The sequence below is a fragment of the Caloenas nicobarica genome, chromosome 5 (assembly GCF_036013445.1).
Source record: "Caloenas nicobarica isolate bCalNic1 chromosome 5, bCalNic1.hap1, whole genome shotgun sequence".
NCBI classification, from domain to species: Eukaryota; Metazoa; Chordata; class Aves; order Columbiformes; family Columbidae; genus Caloenas; species Caloenas nicobarica.
This window is the reverse complement of record NC_088249.1, coordinates 16,945,457-16,963,832: the sequence shown is the minus strand read 5'-3', so window position 1 is coordinate 16,963,832 and position 18,376 is coordinate 16,945,457. Positions and strand designations below refer to the sequence as shown.

The following is an 18,376-nucleotide window of genomic DNA, read 5'->3' as shown; positions in this document are numbered from 1 at the left end:
TGTGTTCTACCTCCAACTATTAGCTTGCCTGTTCGTGTCTGGTGAGGCAGACATCACAAATAAAGCCCACTAAAAAGATTGGGCACAGAATGACCAATCTATACCAAAACGCTCTGCTAGGCTGATTAGCTTGGCTCTGGTACCGGTGTTCCCAGCAGGGTGGGTGAGGGTGAGGAGGAAGTTTGGCAATAGGCAGGCAGGAGGAGAAAAGAAGCAACAGCAAGGATCTGGGGAAAAGAGAGAAGGGTGGGGATAAAACCACACAAACACAAAAAGGTTAAGTTGTACTGCATTAGTTATTATGCAATCTGTGGTTGACTTTTTTCAGTTAAGGTTTCTACCCTCAGAAAAGAAATATGGTCACATGAGACTAAAAGCATATTACCCACTTATCACGTACTCAAGGCAAAGCAACTGTAGAGAAAACAACCCTTCAGGTTTGCCCCTGTGCCAAAGTCTTTCCTTACCTGATTCTATGCATCTCCTGGCAGGACCAAGAGCCTTGTGATAGCACATGCCCCATAACTCATGTTACCAAGTCAGGCTCTTATCCTTTTAAAATGCCACCATGCCTAAATTGCATGTGCATCGTTTTGACAGTCCGAGCATGGGACTAACTGGCAGAGGTTGAAGGACAAGATTGTTGTGAAGCAAAGAATCACAGAATCGTGTGCAACCTTATACCAGTGAGATCTGCGGCCCCCGGGCTCCCAAAGAACAGCAAAAAGAGCAGGAAACAGTAGGAGGAAAAAATTCCACCATAGAGTAGCACATGCTGCCTGTTGGTGGAATTTGAAACGGAAGATGTGTTAGTCTGTTAAAACATGTCAGTACACTAAACATGAAAGCTAAACCAGCCACCTTCTTTACTTGAGTTATCTGGACGCTGGGGATGCGTTAGGTTTTCCAATAAATTCTAAATACAGCTTCCGTTTCCTTTAAGTGTCTTCCATTACTTTGAGTACGAGCACTGGTCAGCAATCCTCCCTTTCAGTTTTATTCATGCAACATCACAGAGATTCATGGTGGGATGAAATCCTTCCAAAAACCTCTCTGGATGTCCAGAGAGAAAATAAACAAACAGGCTTCTAGAAAAGTTCAGCAAACATATGTTTTTAGTAGGAATAGTTGACAACTTTCAAGGAGTAGCAGAAGCTAAACAACTGCTTCAGCAATGTGGTTTATATTTTACCTTGAATCCCTCCAGCATGTGAGATACTGGGAAGGTTCTTCGGTTGTACATAAGCCAGTTTGAATGGAGGGACCACAAATGGTACCTCCTGACCATCCAGGGGCAGTTTAGAAAGCAGATAATCCTCTGAACAGCCAACTTGACGCTTCACTGACACAGAAGACAATGGAGGCTTCTCTACAATAGTTGGCTTGCTTGCAGCTACTGCTTCAGATTCCTGCACCATGGAAACTGCTAAAAATAAAGAGCAAGAAAAACAGACAGTCCACATGTGCATTAAGTTTTGAACAATACTATGAACAGATCTCTTTTATTTAATAGGATCTGTGCTTGATACATTACTTAATGGCTCCTAGTATTCAGTTTTACCAGCATTTGGGACTAGCACCTGGAAAAGATATTCATACTCATGACACCTGTACTACTGATCCAAACTCTTTGTTGCCCAAGCTTCTATATTTATAGCTACCTTGCTCTTAAGTGATTTTTTACAGGAGGTACACTTGTATCATAGAAGAGTTCTTTAAACAACTAAGACACCAAAGAAAATCCTAACAGCAAATCCACAGCGAGTTTAAAAAAAAAAAAAAGCATTCACTCTTAGAGTTTTAAAGATACGAGACCTTTACACAACCTCGGTAAAAAAAGTTGGCTTTTTTGGATGGCATTCCAAGCTGCAAAAGTGCAGACTTCAGACAGTGTTATTTTTTCAGTTCCAATTCCAATCCATAACACTAGCACATGTTCAATCTCCAATTGGAGTTATGAAAAGAATTTTAGATGTTTTAAAAGAACTGAAGCTTATCGGGGTGACAGTCATTTTATTAATGGGAAATCTCATCATTAATGAAGCCAAACCAGCAAAACTCTTAGTCAATGTCATTATGACAGAACTCACGATCATTTTTCTCTTTTTCCATGCAGAAACACCATTTGCAGCAGTTTTTTATACATTCTGTTGCCATTGTTTTCAGTGCTGCAATTTAGAGACCACAATCAAAGATCCAGTGTAGCTATGAAACCTGAAAAACACAATAAACCAAACTGTATTAGATGGGAATAACTGAAATCAAAATGCAATATTATCAGTTATTTAATATGTGACTGCTTATTGGACACAGTCCCAGGGGCAATGAGAAAGTTATTTCAGCCATAAAAGGATCAGAGCCATCGGATTTCTCTCACTGAGATAAATTAGATTTTATATAAAAGCACAGGGAAAGAGAAAATAACTTTAATGTGCAGCATCCAAGTACTTTCAGTGACCCACTCAGACAGGTCCCTGTCCTTCAGGAACACTAAAATTCTCCTCGTATCTGTGTGTGCCACTGGGCTTTGCAGTTTACTCAGCTTTACAGCTGTTTTGATGTGGTCTTGTCAAGTCATTTGCAAGATGTGGTTTTTATTCTGTTTCTCTTGTTCACGTTTCTCCTATCCTCTTTCACTCATGTACTATTTTCACATACATCCATACGCGTTTACATTTTTCACTCAACGTACTCCATACTGTAGATCTGAAAACACTCTTTATGAACGATGCCAAAATTGCCTTCTTTGAGGAACTACTGCTTTCTCATAATTGTATACATATGAAACTGAAGACCTGTTTCATTATATAATTGTCTGCTATGCATACAGAAATAGAGAGCGCTGACTTCCAGCAAAATAAGAGGCATGTAATCTACTGAAGAATGAGAACAAGTCCATAACAGCTGGTTAACATTAAAAGAACTTTATGACAATACTAACTGGCCTCATTCAAATGTCTTTATTCATATCCTTATGTTCTTTTGTTCAGAGGGACGCAGACAGCTGCATTGCCTCCTGTCCAAAACTTTAGCTGTCTAGGTCTAGTTCTTTTACATGTACCTAAAGTACACAAGGTTCTTTGCAGAACATACCCAAGACATGATTCCAACTCCACGGAGTTTAGAGGACACCAAACAACATATGAACATAAGCTGAAAAGATGGGAAAGACAAGAAGAGAAACAGGAAAGCACAGAGAGAAGATGACAATTATGCAAAAATGGACACGTTTGCTCAGGTATGTCAATGGCAAGGAATTGCTGAAAGCTTTTCTGCTACAGCACAGAAGCTGTTCCCACCTGCAGCTTGAACAGTGCCATCATTTTGTGTATGTGTGTATTCAAAGACAGCTAGGCAACCACTCGAATCCTGTTAACAGAAATAACACTAATATAAAAAAAAATTCTTTTAAAAGCCCCCCAAAACTCTGATGGATGCCAAGTGAAGACATTAACCTACAGACACTTCATCTAACTTAGAAATCATGTGCTTTCTTGTTGTAACATCAGTTATTTCCACGGGTAGGGTGCAACTGAAAGTTACCAACAGATGCGTCAATTTGCGAATACTGCCCAAAGACGGCAGGCACTGACCGACCCGCTCCGGGGAGCTCTGCTGGACCTCAGCGCTGCTGCCTCTGCTTTATCCGCGGGGTCTGGCAAAGCCACCAGGAGCTTCAGGAGGAAGCCTTGAATTAACGTGCTATCTTTAAAACACAAGTGTGAAATATAATGAAGGTTTACTATTACAAGTACATAACCGTTTCAGAATTATTCTTAATCATGAGCTATCACATAGTACTGATTAGAAGGAAATTATTAAAATATATTTCCATTAGTCCTAAACCTAAGTAAGCCATCATTCTATTGCAACAAGGACCTAAGGGAGTATGTGTTTTAATACAATTTCTTTGAATAATTTTCACTGGTTTCAGCACTAAGTGACAGTAATTCTTTCCTCTAGTTTTATATTGCTCTTTGTGTTCAATAGACCAAAATGAACAAAGCACAAGTGACCCCTCAGAAGTAGCCTGAATACCGGCACACATAATTCTGGAAAACAGAATGCTGGGAAAGAGATTACAGGGTAGTTTCTAACCAGACAGGGCAGAGGTGCAATATCTTGCTTTAAAAGGGACACCATTACACTGCACAGAATCCATCACTTGGTACTGCCCTGATCTCAAAATTGCCCATGAGTGTGAATACACTGTGAGATCTGCATCAAAAAATCTTTAGCAGTGATACCACTGACTCCGGAATCTGCTCTGCATCTTTACAGAAGCACAAAAAGAGGCACAGGAGTTTCTCATTAAATTCTCCATGTTTCTAAGGATCAGATTTTCACCGCTGCTCCTCCCTCAGTGAGACACTCACAATAGCTAAGCCTGCTACAATTCAAAGTTTACTTTAAGGTTCCCTTGCAGTGATTTTCCTTCCCAGCTGTTATCAGTACACAGCTGGAGTTAATATGCTTTACTCTTGTTCAGGGTGTTTAAACTGGGCTGAAACAGCTGCCTCGTTTGCTCTACGCTTTGCAACAATGGTATCTAAGCCTCAGCAGCAGTTTGTGCAGGCAAAACAGTCTTTTATCTCAGAACATCCAGATTGAATCTATTCGCTACTGCTGGTGAAGAAACCAAAATGTTAGCAACTGCCTTGCTTTCCAGCTACATAAAGTGGAAAAATTAGCTTTTCTGCATCAGAGAAAATTCAGTTCATGGTAGCAATTTCTTTGCCCAGAACTGGTTACCTGGAACCATTAATGTGAGCAAGTAAACAAATGTAAATTGTCTGTCACAAGAAGCTGCCCTTCCATCGTAGGGCTGAGTGCCTTACCCAGAAAGAAAGGGCTACATAGAGGTAGTGAGGATGTAACAGTAAAAATGCAATTCTACATCTTTTGTACTTCCATAATTAAAAAAAGACCATGTTTTTCACAGTGATACCAAGTAACCTGTGATGGCCTTTGACCATTATCTTTTTTTTCCCCATTTTTCAATACACTTTTTTTTTTCCCTATCTGAAGACAAATATAAAGCAATTCATCACTGTCTATTGTATAGAAGAGAGTACACAATTTACAGATTACTGTTTTGTAGGCAAGGCAATATCAGTAGCCAATGCCAAAGTATATAGACACATAGCTTAGATTTTCCAATTTAGTTTGAGCTTAAATACAGTATTTTGAAAAGAAAGTTCCAAGACTAAGAGACTGCAACACAGTTTATATTTTTTTTAAGCTTAAAAATGTAATGGTTTCAGTGACAAAATCTGTGCTTGTGTTCTTAAACTTACACCACAGCCACATTAGAAAAAATGACAGCATTTGCTGAGGGACGGAGCATCTAGATACAGCGTTCCCTCATTCTCCTTAGAGCACTTTGCTTTGTTCGTGAACTCACAACATGGATGGTCTCAATTACTTCTTAAAGTTTTGATTAACGTAATTAAGCTACACAGATAAACATATTTGTTTTTTGTTTAAGTTCAGAAGAGCAATCCTAGCAGTAAATTAGATGGCTTGACTCCCAGTTAATTTATCTTCTCATATCCGTAGTTCCCAAGTTGCCTACAGTTATTTATCCAACTTTCACTTGCATGCAAAAGTTTTGTCTTGACCATGTGGGACAGAGAGAAATTTAGCAGGTTCTGTTGCATATTTTATTAACTGAAAATGAACTAAAATCTTGTAGAGGAGTAAACAAGTATTTCATGATCTCGACAGAAGCTGACATTGCTATCAAAGGTTAAACTTCTCCCACATGCCATAACTTTTTGCTGGTGTCAGCTGCCCCAAAATCCTCAGTATGAAATTTAATAGTTGTAAAAAGGTTGTCCTGACATGCATTTTTGTGGGAATAAATTACCAAATGAACCTGAAGTATAGAGACATCTGTTAGGTGCACCACCAAATTCCAAAGAAGTACTGACTTATCATCAATGCCATCCATCCTAACAAAATGTCAGGGCTTTTTGACCCTTTCTCTAAGTTTTGGGGTCAGTTTTGCTTAGGCAATATGCATATGTCAAAGACATCCCCTGTTTTGGAGATATTAGACTGAGACAAGGACAGGAGGAAGAGGGGAATTATCCCCGATTTTCAGGCAGAAAACTGAGATGGAGAAATCAAATCACTTGCAGCAGAAGAAAGAACTGAACCCAGATCTTGTAACTCTGTCTCATATTCTCTTTCTTGGTGTTTTCCATGGAATTCAGTAAGTTTCTTAATTTCTCTCTTCCTAGTATCAAGCCAAAGTAAGATAACAGCAATAGTCCTTCTACACTAAGGCAGAAGGAAAGCCAAGGTTATTAGAACATCCTGGAAACAATAAAGTTTGAAAACCTACCACACACATACACAGAGCCTAGAGAATTACAATCACTACTATTTTAATGGGTTGAGAGGGAGAACATAAATTATCTTAATGATTTCCAGATTTCTCTGATAGAAATTTTGAATGAGCAAAATCAGATAAACAGAGTATCAAAAGACTTCAGTTCCAGATGCCTCCAGAATGATTACAAGACAGAGATGTTTGGAGAAGAAAGTAAATATTTTCAACAACTCATTAAATAAAAAGTACATGATAGAAAAGAGATGATCACAATATTAAATATTAAAAGCTGAAAGCAGTCTGAAAATAAATGTCAGGTCTTTGTTGCCTTATGACGAAAGGGTGTATTTTGCAACAAGTTTGTAGGCTGCCAATGTATTTTACTGCATTTAGTCACAGAACTGCTCCATAGGAGTTGATCAGGTAACACATGTAAAACTATGCGATAGACTCAAAGGTGAAATAGCTGATCTCAAACTGGGAAAGCTGGCTAAACCAGAGGTTTTGAATGTTATGAGATTTTTGCCAGCCGTAAATGTATAAAATGCATTCTCAGATCTGTGCTCCAGAAACACATTCACGGCAAAATTTCTAGTAGCAGTCAAGTCCTCACAAAGCTGGAGGTGTAAAAGAAAATATCCAGAAAAAGGGATGATCAGTTGTCATTAAGCATTTGGGACAGATCCTCAAATGACATAAGCATCCCAGTGGAGCCACCACATTTGGCAACACCTGAGGAGAAAGTGAGCGGAAGCTTGCTGGTTCGCACCTCAGCCAAACACTGTGTCTGTGCTGCCTCGGCGCCTTTCTGCCTTCCAGAGCCAGGAGATGCAATCTCTCCCACTCATAGAAATCCTGCAAAGAGCACAACACCACCACCACAGGCATCCAGATGATTAAGAACACAGCACGGCAAAAGCTGCTTCTGCTGCAGGTCAGATGGATTCTCTGTTGACGGTGCAGATGCTGCAAAATGTTTAACTTCCACAGCCAGCTCTTTTGTAGTTTTGTTTCTGGGGGAGAACGCCTGGGAGCTGTGCACTGGCCTGAGCACAGCTCTGCATCTAAAGAGCGGTGGCTTGTGACCACTGCATCTCTAAACTGGTCAAACAGCCTCAATGGTTTTAAGAAATCTGCCTCCAAGTACTTTGCTACAGTAGCAGCAAGACACCACACGCACCCACCTACACAAACAGTGCCACGCACGGGCATACATCTCCCAAAGACATGAAGTCCACAGTTTAAAAAAAAGCCCTGCGTTTTTTGGGACTGTAGATGGGTCTGATTTGTACCATTCACACAGGAGAGAGAGGCACTTCAAGTGGGTCTGAGCACATGAAAACACAGGACACAAGCTTTTGTTCCTATTCATTATAAGCCTAGGTAGGTTGTCTGGAGGAAGAGAGAAAGGAAAAAAAAAAAAAAAAAGTCATGCCAATACACACCTACCAGGTGCATGATAAAAGGCTCCTATCTATGCCCATTTCAGGAGAACCCCACAACAGCGATATCTGCAGCAGCTAGTGGGTGTGTGCGTGCGTACATCTTTCTTCTCTGCTTGTAACCACAGCTTGGGGAAAAGCGTGAAAGCTCTGAGAATTTGCACACTGAAATTATTTCAGTTCTTCTGCCCTCCAAGGAAATGAAGAAAATGTGAGGCTTTCCTTTCTGTTGTGCCTGGAAAGAGGACGGGATTTCATGCTGAAAGCAGCAGGTCACAAAGGAGATGCTGGAATAACACAACAGAAAAAGAGAAGTTATGAGAAGGCTTTTGAAGGACATAACGAGGAAGTCATTCTTGTGAGAGACAGCTTACAAACAGTTCAACAGAAACATGACGAAGAGATGCAAAGCTCAGCACAGCAAATAAATGAAGGAAAAGTGTAATTACGTATTTAAAACTGGAAAAAAAAAGACTATGCATAATTAACCTAATTTAGACGAGGGGGATTTTATGATGTTGCACAGCCTTCCTGGGGCAAAGAGCCTACTGGTGCTAAGTAGTTACACAACTAAATCTGGTAACAGAAACAGACAGTAAAAAGCTGCTGGGAGAAGTGTCACGGTCCATGATGCAACCAAACCACCAACTGCCTGGGCACAGGGAGCACCTTCCCATGCTGGTACGTGATGGCACAACAGCCCCTCGGGGGAGTTCATGGGTTCACCTCACTGATCCCAGAAACGGGAAAATGAATGGACCAGACCATCGGTCTGAACCAGCACAGTCCTGTCCTGCAAACTCCTCTCATTCACTTACAGTTTGCTAAAACAGAATCTTGATTTTGAAGACCAGAAGGTCCATTATGTACCCTCCTCCCACCCTCCTCAGTTACTGACACCACTGGATTTGAACCAGTTACTCCTGCACTACATTGAGCAGCTTAAGCAGCAAGACACTTGAGTTTTATTTCAGAGAAATATTCCAATAGCTAGTTGCCTTCACTGCTAATATTTTAAGTCTATTTCCGGGGGGGTGGGGGTTCCCAGTTTTTATGCCTTTGCTCTACTAAGAGCCTTAATTACCAGTATTATAGTATCTCTTCATTCAGATCTCAAAAGATTAGGATCTAACCTTCTCTTATATTTCTCTTCAGTAAGCTAATGAGACCAAAGCAAGCCACGTAGACAAATTTAAACCTGTAGGTTTTACACCATTCAAGTCTGATTTGTGTAGTTCTTGTCAAAACATTATCCCTCCCTCTCTGACCAGTTTTATTCAGGCTGGTACCACAACTGAACTATGCACCTCAGACTTGAACAAAGTCACAGAATCATCTAAGGTGAGAATATATTTCATAAAGTAATCCTTGTAAGGACAAGATTGCTCTCATTCCCACAGCATTGTACTGGGATCCCAAACTGGTACTGGTCCACCATCGCCTCTGCATCCTTCTGACTGTATTCTGAGCAAGTGGAGGAGGAGGATGGGAACCTGCAGAGAGCATCTCCACAAGTCCTCTGGTGACTGCCCCAGCATTTAGGTAAGAGGTGGTTTGCTGGGCTCTCCTAGAGATAACAGATGCATATAAAGTTTAAACCCCATGTAATCAGTGGGAGTGCTCAGTACTACGCTGCTATCAGTCAAGATGCGACAATTGTACAAAAATATTATGTTTTCAGCTTTAGCAGGCTTCTTCTGAGGCAAAGAAAACGACCTCAGAACTCAATTCTTAGCTGAGCTGTTGGTAGAGCGGTAAAAGTAGAGCTCACTGTGATCCCACGAGCTGCTTTCTATGTTCTCCTGCCGAGGAGGTCTGGGCCTAACCAAACCAGGGCGGAAGCTTTCCCTGGAACAGCCACATCTTCCTATGTGCAGTTGTGCAAGGCCATGCCATGACCCACTGCAACTTTCTTTTCTCCCTCCAGCTCCTCTGCCCAGACAAAGATGATGTAAAGTATTTCTCCCTTTGTGCAGGCCCTGAGCTGAACCCGACAGAAAGAGCACTTGTGCAATCTAGCTGTGGTCTCCTTCAGCTCAGCAGCTGCTTCTCCCAGGGCTCCAGGCTGGAAGAGGCCAAACAGCCTTCAGCGCATCTGCACAGGCAGCCCAGGCACAGACCACCAAACAGAGTACGTCACCAAGAAGAACTAATTGCTCTTGCCTACTTCCCTGAAGAAAAATAAAGCTGCGCAGGTGTGTGTGCTTGCGCTATCATGCTACAGGAACAACTGCCTCTGCTTTCCAGGCACCCCTTGGAGAAGGGGAACAAGCCCTGGCACAAGTACATGATCCAAAGTCGTCCTTCTGACACGGCTCCCAGGGACACCCTGACTCTGGCTTAGCATTACAGCCTTGCACCTGCAGCCCTTAAATGCAGACTTAATCCAAGCCTGCCTCAGTATGCAGAAGATGAATAATATCATTTACAAGGGCCAAAAGAACAATTTTCATAAGTCTGAGCCAATTTTTCTCATGCGAGATTTATATTTGAATTAAGAAGGGAACATTATAAATCTATCCCATGATAAAGCTTAAAACTTGGGATTTTAATATGCTGAATCCTCTATGCTCTGGGCTGTAAAAGTTGATAGTGTTTCTGTCTAATGCTGCATTAGGCAAGTAACCAATTCATCCAGTTACTGAACTGACAACACTGTTCCTGTGAACTCCAGATAAATTCACTGACTTGGACAAGGATGTACAATATGGTATGTATTGGGGCAGTAAACACAAAAGAATAAATCCATTCTCTTGGACTGCAGATCATTTTGGACTCAGATGCAAAACAGCAAAGCAAGAGTTGAAGTGAGGACACAAGAAAAGAAAGCTTAAGAGTCTGAAATATCTGTAAAAAGAACTTGGCTTTTGATGAGAACATGGAAAGAACTCAGCATAAGATAAACCTTCCACTTAAGCAGATTAGGGAAAAATCATGACGATCACCGATAGTTACTTTATAATCTAACTCAAAATGCAAGACTTTATGTATTCTGTGTCAGGTTTTAATCCAATTTTTTCTCCTTCTGCAGTAATGCCAAGAAGCCACAAAAATAGAACTGTCAGCAGTCCATCTATAGCCCTGATACCAAAGAGAACTGGAAACGTCTGGATACATTTTTCAACAGGACAGCCAAGGCGAAGGTATTTTAGGCCAGAGCATCTGCCTGTGCAGTGGAGTTCCCTAACATGGCTAAAAGTGTCTAGCTTTGAAAAGATGGGCCTTGGAAAGCAACTCAAAGCAGCTCTAAAAGAGAGCACTGAATGGCATCCCAGACTCCTCAGCCTCTGCCACGACCATGGAGCCACACAAGAAAACACACAGATACACATAAGATATCCAGACAGCTAATGAAAAATAGCTCCTCCTGTACATATGAAAAAGAACAAAACTCAAATAGTTTTGCATGGAAAAATACAGTTTCGTTACCATTAAAACCATGGGAACCATGTTGACCTACATGAGTCTAGACAGAATATCATAGAATCATGTTGATTTGGTTATGTCTTTATATATACATGCACACAAACATCTACTGCTTTCTTTTACGTGAAACAGGTTTTTATTAGTTATTTTACATTAATTATTTGCTATTTTACATATAGCTATTAGCCTGTTTCATGATGCAAACAAAAATCTTTATACTGTGGATTTTCCACAGGTTGAGGATTCCCTGTTCAGCAGTTCTGCTCCTCACTGTCACATTTATAACCAATTACAACACTGTGGTGAGAGGAAAGAAATATACACGCTGTATAAATGAAGGCTAAAAGACTATGGCCGAGATTAAGAAAGGAGACGGGTGACTCCAGTCCATCTCATCTATGAAAACAGATTAAATGAATGACTCGTGAACAGGAAGAAATGGGAATAGATCTTAATTAAAATTCAAACCAGATTGGAAGCTTGGCTCTGCTGGGCACGTGCACTGAGCTCAGGAACCTGCCTAAACACACTTTAAAAGTCCAGGAAGATCCCATCTTTATAAGGTGCAACTATTTATTATTTTTTTTGCTTTAAATCAATCCAATCACTTTTAATGGCCCCAGCAGTGCCTCTCAAAGAGCTGTACTGGCTGGAGCAGTTGGCAGCTGTGCAGGCACTGCATAAAAGAGGTATTTGTAAATCATTTTGTGTAGACATTGGGAGAAAACAGCAGAAATCAGACCCGCCTCAATTTTATGGGAGCATCTGACATCCCAATTATTATTGGCCAAATGCTGCTACAACTATGAGGCACAGCAGTGGGGCTCCGCTCCCTTCCGAGAAGACAGAGGTCCTGAGAGCAGATGTTGGCAGCGTGAGCTTATCACTCCCTCTTTCCTCTCTCAGGATGGATTTGCTTAAAGCAAAGTGAACAATGCCTACACCATGAATATATGGGGTTTTTTATTCTGTTGGGTTTAAATCAACACTCTTTGCAGGAGATTTTTGACCCATGATTTCACACATTGGTGAGACTACATCTTGAAGTACACATACCATTGAACTGAATGCAAGCCAGGATAATTCAGGGAGATGTTCTGGGGTTGATCAAGATTTCGTGGAGGAATCTTTAGCTACTGCAGTCACTGCTCAACAGACACAGAACCTGAAAGGGAGACTGTCAGCCTCTGGATTGGGAACTCTGTCAATCTCATTTTGCAAAAGTAAATAGGAGAAAAAAAAAAAAAAGAAAACCAAAAACAAACCACCAAATCCGAACAAACCAAAAACCCAACCCAGAATTAAGAGGTTTTGAATTGGTTTTGTATTTTCCTCTGTTGTGAAACTAAACTGGTCTTGAGAGTGTTTTTTTGTCACCTAGAAGCTCAGTGCTGAACGACATCTTAAGAACCTCTCGAACAGGAAGCACAACTTGTTTTTGTACCAGTTCACTGCTAACCACAGAAGTGCCGCTAGCTCAAGCTACTTTTGAACCTCCTTCTGACTAACCCTCCTCCCTGCAGTATGGCAGGCACTTTCCTCATTGGAAGAGGTACACACACACAGCAGACTGGATGCCTGAATTTTGCGAAGAGAATCCTTCCTCAGCCCCGCTTTATCTGTCCCCTCCAACCCCTGCCAAGCTCTGGTCAAGGGCTGGGCCATCTTCTGGCCACGTGAACCACCCGACGCTGGGGTGGTTGGACAAGCGGGAAGGACAGGCACACATCAGGCCCCTCGACCAGGAGGCACGAGGGCTCTCTGGGAGCGAGGGGCTGCACTCCTGCAGGTGCAAGGGACCCTCCCACGGCTCCGCTGGTGAGGCTGCCCCACAAAGCCGAGCAGCCTTCCAGCTCTCCCACCAAAGCCAAGCGGCCTTCCAGCTCCCCGTGCGCCAGACGAAGCTGAGGCGCTACATGTGTGCATTACTGTACCCCGGGCACGCTCTTCCGAAGCCGCCAGGGCTGCAGGGCCCTTGGCCTTGCTGGGTGCCCAGGGGAGCTGGGCAGGGAGCCAGGCATCTGCCCAGGCTGGAGGAGCACACTCCAAGTTCATGTCCAGGTCCCAGGCTCCAAGGCGCAGGTGCCAATTTAACTGAAGTGCCTAATAGGTTTTGAGGCCACTGGGTCACGGTCCTAGGTTGCCTTCTTGGACTTCAAAGCTGGCTTAACCACCAAAGCAGCATCTCCAGACCTTGCTCTTTAGGCCAGACCCAAAGCTCATCGCAATGACCACAAGAACCCTGCAGACATCGAGGGTCTTTGTTTGGGGCCTAATTATCTGTTGTCTCCAGTTTAAGTGTGGCTATTATATCACCGGCAAACAAAGCTTCAAAACAAAAATCACCAGGGTACAATTTAAAGGAAAGATAAACATCAGATTTCTGACCTTTTTTTTTTTTGGCACTGAATTAATACAAACTTTAGCTGTGATGACAGGCAAACAAACACTCATACTAAGCGTAAGAGAAGTGTCCTCACTAATTCTACAGCTTGATGTATTAACGTAAGAGATATGATGCAACACAGATGAATTCAAACCAAACCCATGATTTGAACCTCTTCCCACATGAGACTCCTCAGTTTAGGTCTGAGGATTCATCCTGGCAGCAAAAGGCTATCAACATAATTTTTCCCTGCATAAGCAATTTTTCTGAGGGAGCCTGAATAGCATTACTAACCAGAATGACAACACAGCTTAACCCAAACTCAGCCTGTCTCACTTAAAGCTTACTTTGCCTTTCACTTTACAGAGCTGAGATCTCAGGTTCTCTGCTGACACAGATCAGGTGTTGTCCTACTTAGATTAGAGAGAGAATATTTACCAGATTTAAAGTATCTTGGGAGACAGTAATTCGGAGTAAACAGAGTATTTTTTTAATAAAATTAAACAAGAGTCCAAAGAAGGGAGCAGTAGGTCAGGATATGCATTCATGCAAAATTCACTAAATGAAGTAAATAGCATTTTTATCAAGCTGGCAAATTCAATATATGTTTCCACCAAAGTCAAAGGGTATTTCTGGTATAAGCCAAAGCGGGTAGGATGCACAGGAAGACAGCAAGCCTAAGCCAGCCAAACTCTGGCTTCCTCATGGAGGTTGCCCATCTCAGGCAGGTCCTCTGGGCTCTACCCACCACACACAGAGGCTGCGTCCAGCTGCCCTGAACTTGCCTAAGGGCCGGCTGCTGGCGAGAGGGGCAGTTCGGCTCTCCCTTGCCAACGACCGCTCCTCTTGGACCTAGTAAACACGCAGCTGCACGATGAGTTGGTCCAACTCACTGATTAGATGCTAAATTAAACCACCAAAATGAACAAACTTTTTTTTTTTTAAAGAGTAGTTTTCCAACTCCCCCCATAGCTGACTGCACAAGGTGCGATCAGAATGTGCAGTCATAGGAAAACAGGGAGCCAGGGTAGGATGCCCTTTCCACAGCCAATCCACAACCTTGGAGAGTGCATTTAGAGTAAGGTACATCTGAAACTAGAACACCTACGGGTACAATGAACAGAGGCTGAGCAAAAAGCAAACCAGCCGATAGGAAACAAGTGACAGAACACATCAAATGACTAAGCCTAATGCTTAGGACAAAGAGCCAGAGTCTGAGCTTTTCCTCCAACATTGTAAAGGAACAGCCTACACATGAGTGACTGAACCACCCTGCCCACATTCACTCTTTCCATATAAGAAGAAAGAGAACTTAATCACCTGGAGATCTATCACCTAAATTAAAGTGCAGGGAAGGGCAGTGGAATTGATGGGCCTTCTGTGGAGTCCAACATCCCCTTTAGGTGCAGTGTTTTTAGTAGGTGTGATTTTTATAAGTATTTGTAAGAATCAAGGGACACCTTAATAATAAACATTTTTCTTGAAATTCAATATTGCTTAACCACATGTATTCTGCAAATATATTTTTAACATGCAGCTGGAAAAAGGATGAGAAATCAAACTTCCCCACTCCTGGATTCATGCCCTAGCCACTGAGTTGTAGGATCACGGTTCACCTAATGAGTATTTCTGTATTGAAAGCAAGGCAAAACTATTTCAGAAGTAAGGAGTCAGAGACCACCAGCCCAGAACGACATGCACGTTTATGTCTCTAGCACTCTCTTGAGAAATAAAATATGCAAATTGAGAACTTGGCTCTTCATATCTGGGTAACACCTTTAGACAAAGCCTAGAAAGAATAAGTCAGAAAAAAAAAAAAGGCATAGCAATATACTCCCCTCCATGTTTTTAAAGTTGTTCTGGCCATCTATATGTAATCTGAAGACACTTAGGCTCTCCAAGAGAAACTTGTCAATGAACACCTCACTCCTGGACAATTTTGGCACCTACCTAATCAACAGTGTCAAAACCAAAGGCACATCGAACAGCAGACCTCAATGCATTCAGCAAATGTAACTGGGGAAAAACTGGGCCTGCACAGATCAGAAACCAAGGGTTAGGACTGCAAGGATCTATCTCTGAGGAGCGGGTGCCCGCAGGATCATTCATGTGCCCAAGCACTTCACAGCTGTGGCCCAGCATATGTCCCTCAAGATCTAGTTCTCTTCCTGCACAATTACAGTGGCACTGACTGGATGTGCACATTGTAGGAACGGCCACGATACTGACCTTTCCTTTCTTATCTAGAGAAATGCATCGCATGAGGCACTGGGCACTTTTCACATTGAAGGAAAGTTGCATGACCAGTTTAATTTAAGATGAAATTTATTTCAGACTGTTTTTTAATAACCAGAGTGACCTGAACCACCCAGGAATCCAGCTGTATGGTATGCACTAAAAAGTACACTATGGCTTTTGATTGGGACAGTTTGAAACTGCTTACAATCGCGACTGCTGCTTTAACAGTGCTCTTGGATACAGGAGGTTATAACTTCAGGAAACAGAATGTATTTTCTGATGCTAATTTCATCTAGTACAGAAAGGAAACTGTCTAGCTATATTCACAACTTCCTTCTGAGTTTTGGCTAAACCGTATCTCTAATTATCTGTAGTGTTCCTAGATAAGCTGATCTAATTAGTTATTTCTTGCCTATGATAATGCTTAGATGTTAATTCACACAGAATATTTTCATTTTAAAAGGACATTTTCTTATAGCAATACCAGTTTGAGACTGTTTTAAGTATAATTTAATCTTGGACCTAATTGATGTGAAGATTTAATTCTGCAGTAGTTCAATCTAGTTACTATTTTTCTACCTGCCTCCATTTCTCAAGGTCCGCCGCTTGATAGAAAATACAGTCCTGAGCCAAGTCTTGGAAGCACACTGTCAAATTAACACTCATGCAGCCATAAGCAAATGAACCGCAGACACTGAACCGTCTTCCTTCCCAAAGCCCCACTCACACTGCAGCACGGTGGCAAAGCACTACAGATGTGCAGCATCACCTGCGACGCAAACTGCCCAATAGCACTGCCTTTTGCAATCCGTGTTCTGCAAGTTGAATTAGTTTGTCAAGTTTTAGCCCACTTATAGAAAATACATACACCAATATGCTGACAACCATAAAGAACTCTGATGTTAAAAACATGCTGCCCCATTCAATAGATCTATCAGTATGCACCTGGTGAAATACATCAGGGTTTAAGAAAACTATCATTAGGATTTTTTTTTCTCGGGAGCCTTATGCGCACAGTGAGAAAATAATCTCTCAATTGCAAAAGGATCATTGTATATTCACGTTTAAATACTCTTAAGTATCAGTACACAAGGCAGTTATGTTACATTCAATCACATCAATGATATATATGGAAAGGTCACTTTAGCAAGACAGCCCAACAAAAGCCAACCTTCCCAGCTAGTTTTGTTCCATGGAAGAGTCACCCAACCAAAACAGCCCAACAAAATCCAACCTTCTCGGCTAGTTTTGCTCCCATTTACCCTCACGCACGGCCCATATTGAGGTACTGAGGTGTGCCACGAGTTACAGAGGCTGCAGCTGGAAAGACAGAGCCCAACTTCGCATCCCCGACGAGCGACCAGGCAAGGAAAGCGAGCGCCCACCTCCGCGGGACCGTGGCAGCGGACACCCCGCGCCGCCTCGGGCCGGTACGCCCGGCAGCTGCCACCGCGGGGCCTCGGCTCCCCCGGCCCGCCGCTGCGCCCCTGCCCGCACCTGCTGCCCCCCGCTGCCTGCGCCGCCGGCTCTTTGGCAGAGAGCCGGGGTAGGGCAGCACCGCCGCGGCCCTCGCTCCCCGCTCCTGCCCGCCCCTGTACCTTTTGGGAGGGCGCCCAGCAGCCCCTCCGCCCGCTCGCAGCTGCCGCCGGCCCCTCCTGCCCGCAGCTCCTGCGGGACTGCCCCGCCCTGCCCTGCCCCGCGGCTCCTGCCCCGGCCGCTCGCCGCCTCTCCCGCCCAGGCGTCTCCTCCCGCCCGGCGGCTGCCGGCCCCCGCCTGCCCTTCCCAGCCCGGCCCCGCCGCCCCGCCGCCCGCACGCCGGCTCAGGTGCGCTCCCACAGCGCTTACTCACCGATCGCTATCGCGGAGGGGGAATTTCCCCGCTGATTCGGGACTCACCGGCCCCGCCGCAGCTACTCACGGGGGCAGGTTTATCTCCAAAGAGCTGCCAGTAACTTTTCCGTGTCGCTCGCTGGACCGTTACACTGGCAAAGGCGGTGCCAACGCTGCCCCTCGCTTTGCTAGAAGCAAAACCAGGCCTATATTTTAGAGTGGAAAAGTGAATTTTTGATTTTTCATGCTCTTCCCAGTAAATGGTAAGTCCAGCTGGAATATGGATCCCTGTCAAGTTGGGCTTTACGCCGACACGTGAAGGAAAGCCTCTGCCACACAGTGTGTAGCCTGTAGGATAATTTACGGATCACACACAGTGGATTGGTTCAGAAATGTCAGCAGGAAATTCTGGTTCAGAAACTTCCCTGCAGGAAGCAAAAGTTTTGTGAGACTCGAGATGGTCTGCTCTCCCTCTCCTCTCAATTCCGGTTTCTGATAAAGAACTAGAAGTGCCAAAATACCACAGGACGCAAATATGAGCAAGAAGTGAGGGTGCATTAGTAGGAAAAAGGGAGTATTTCCTCAAGGAAATGCTGTTTACACTCTAAGAGCTTTAAAGTTTTCAGTCAGTGAAGTTTCATACAGTTGCCCTAATAGCTCTTGAACTGCAGCCCTTGGTGGATTCCTCATCCACCAAGACGACAGCCTTTCTATGAT

At 43.2% G+C, this 18,376-nt stretch overlaps 1 protein-coding gene across 4 annotated transcripts in view; it reads right to left on the bottom strand.

The window, feature by feature from the left end:
• TC2N (tandem C2 domains, nuclear) overlaps positions 1–17,497 on the bottom strand; it is a 31,213-nt gene extending 13,716 nt beyond the window's left edge. For 2 of the 4 annotated variants that reach the window (XM_065636187.1, XM_065636191.1), the window contains exons 1-3: positions 17,428–17,497; positions 2,091–2,214; positions 1,193–1,426 (exon numbers count right to left, since the gene is read on the bottom strand). In XM_065636187.1, coding sequence (XP_065492259.1) covers positions 1,193–1,426; positions 2,091–2,157 — 301 coding nt within the window. In that variant the 5' untranslated portion in view covers positions 2,158–2,214; positions 17,428–17,497. The remainder of the gene's footprint in view (positions 1–1,192; positions 1,427–2,090; positions 2,215–17,427) is intronic. The other 2 variants (XM_065636190.1, XM_065636192.1) reach the window with 1 other exon arrangement.
• Positions 17,498–18,376: the final 879 nt, after the last annotated feature.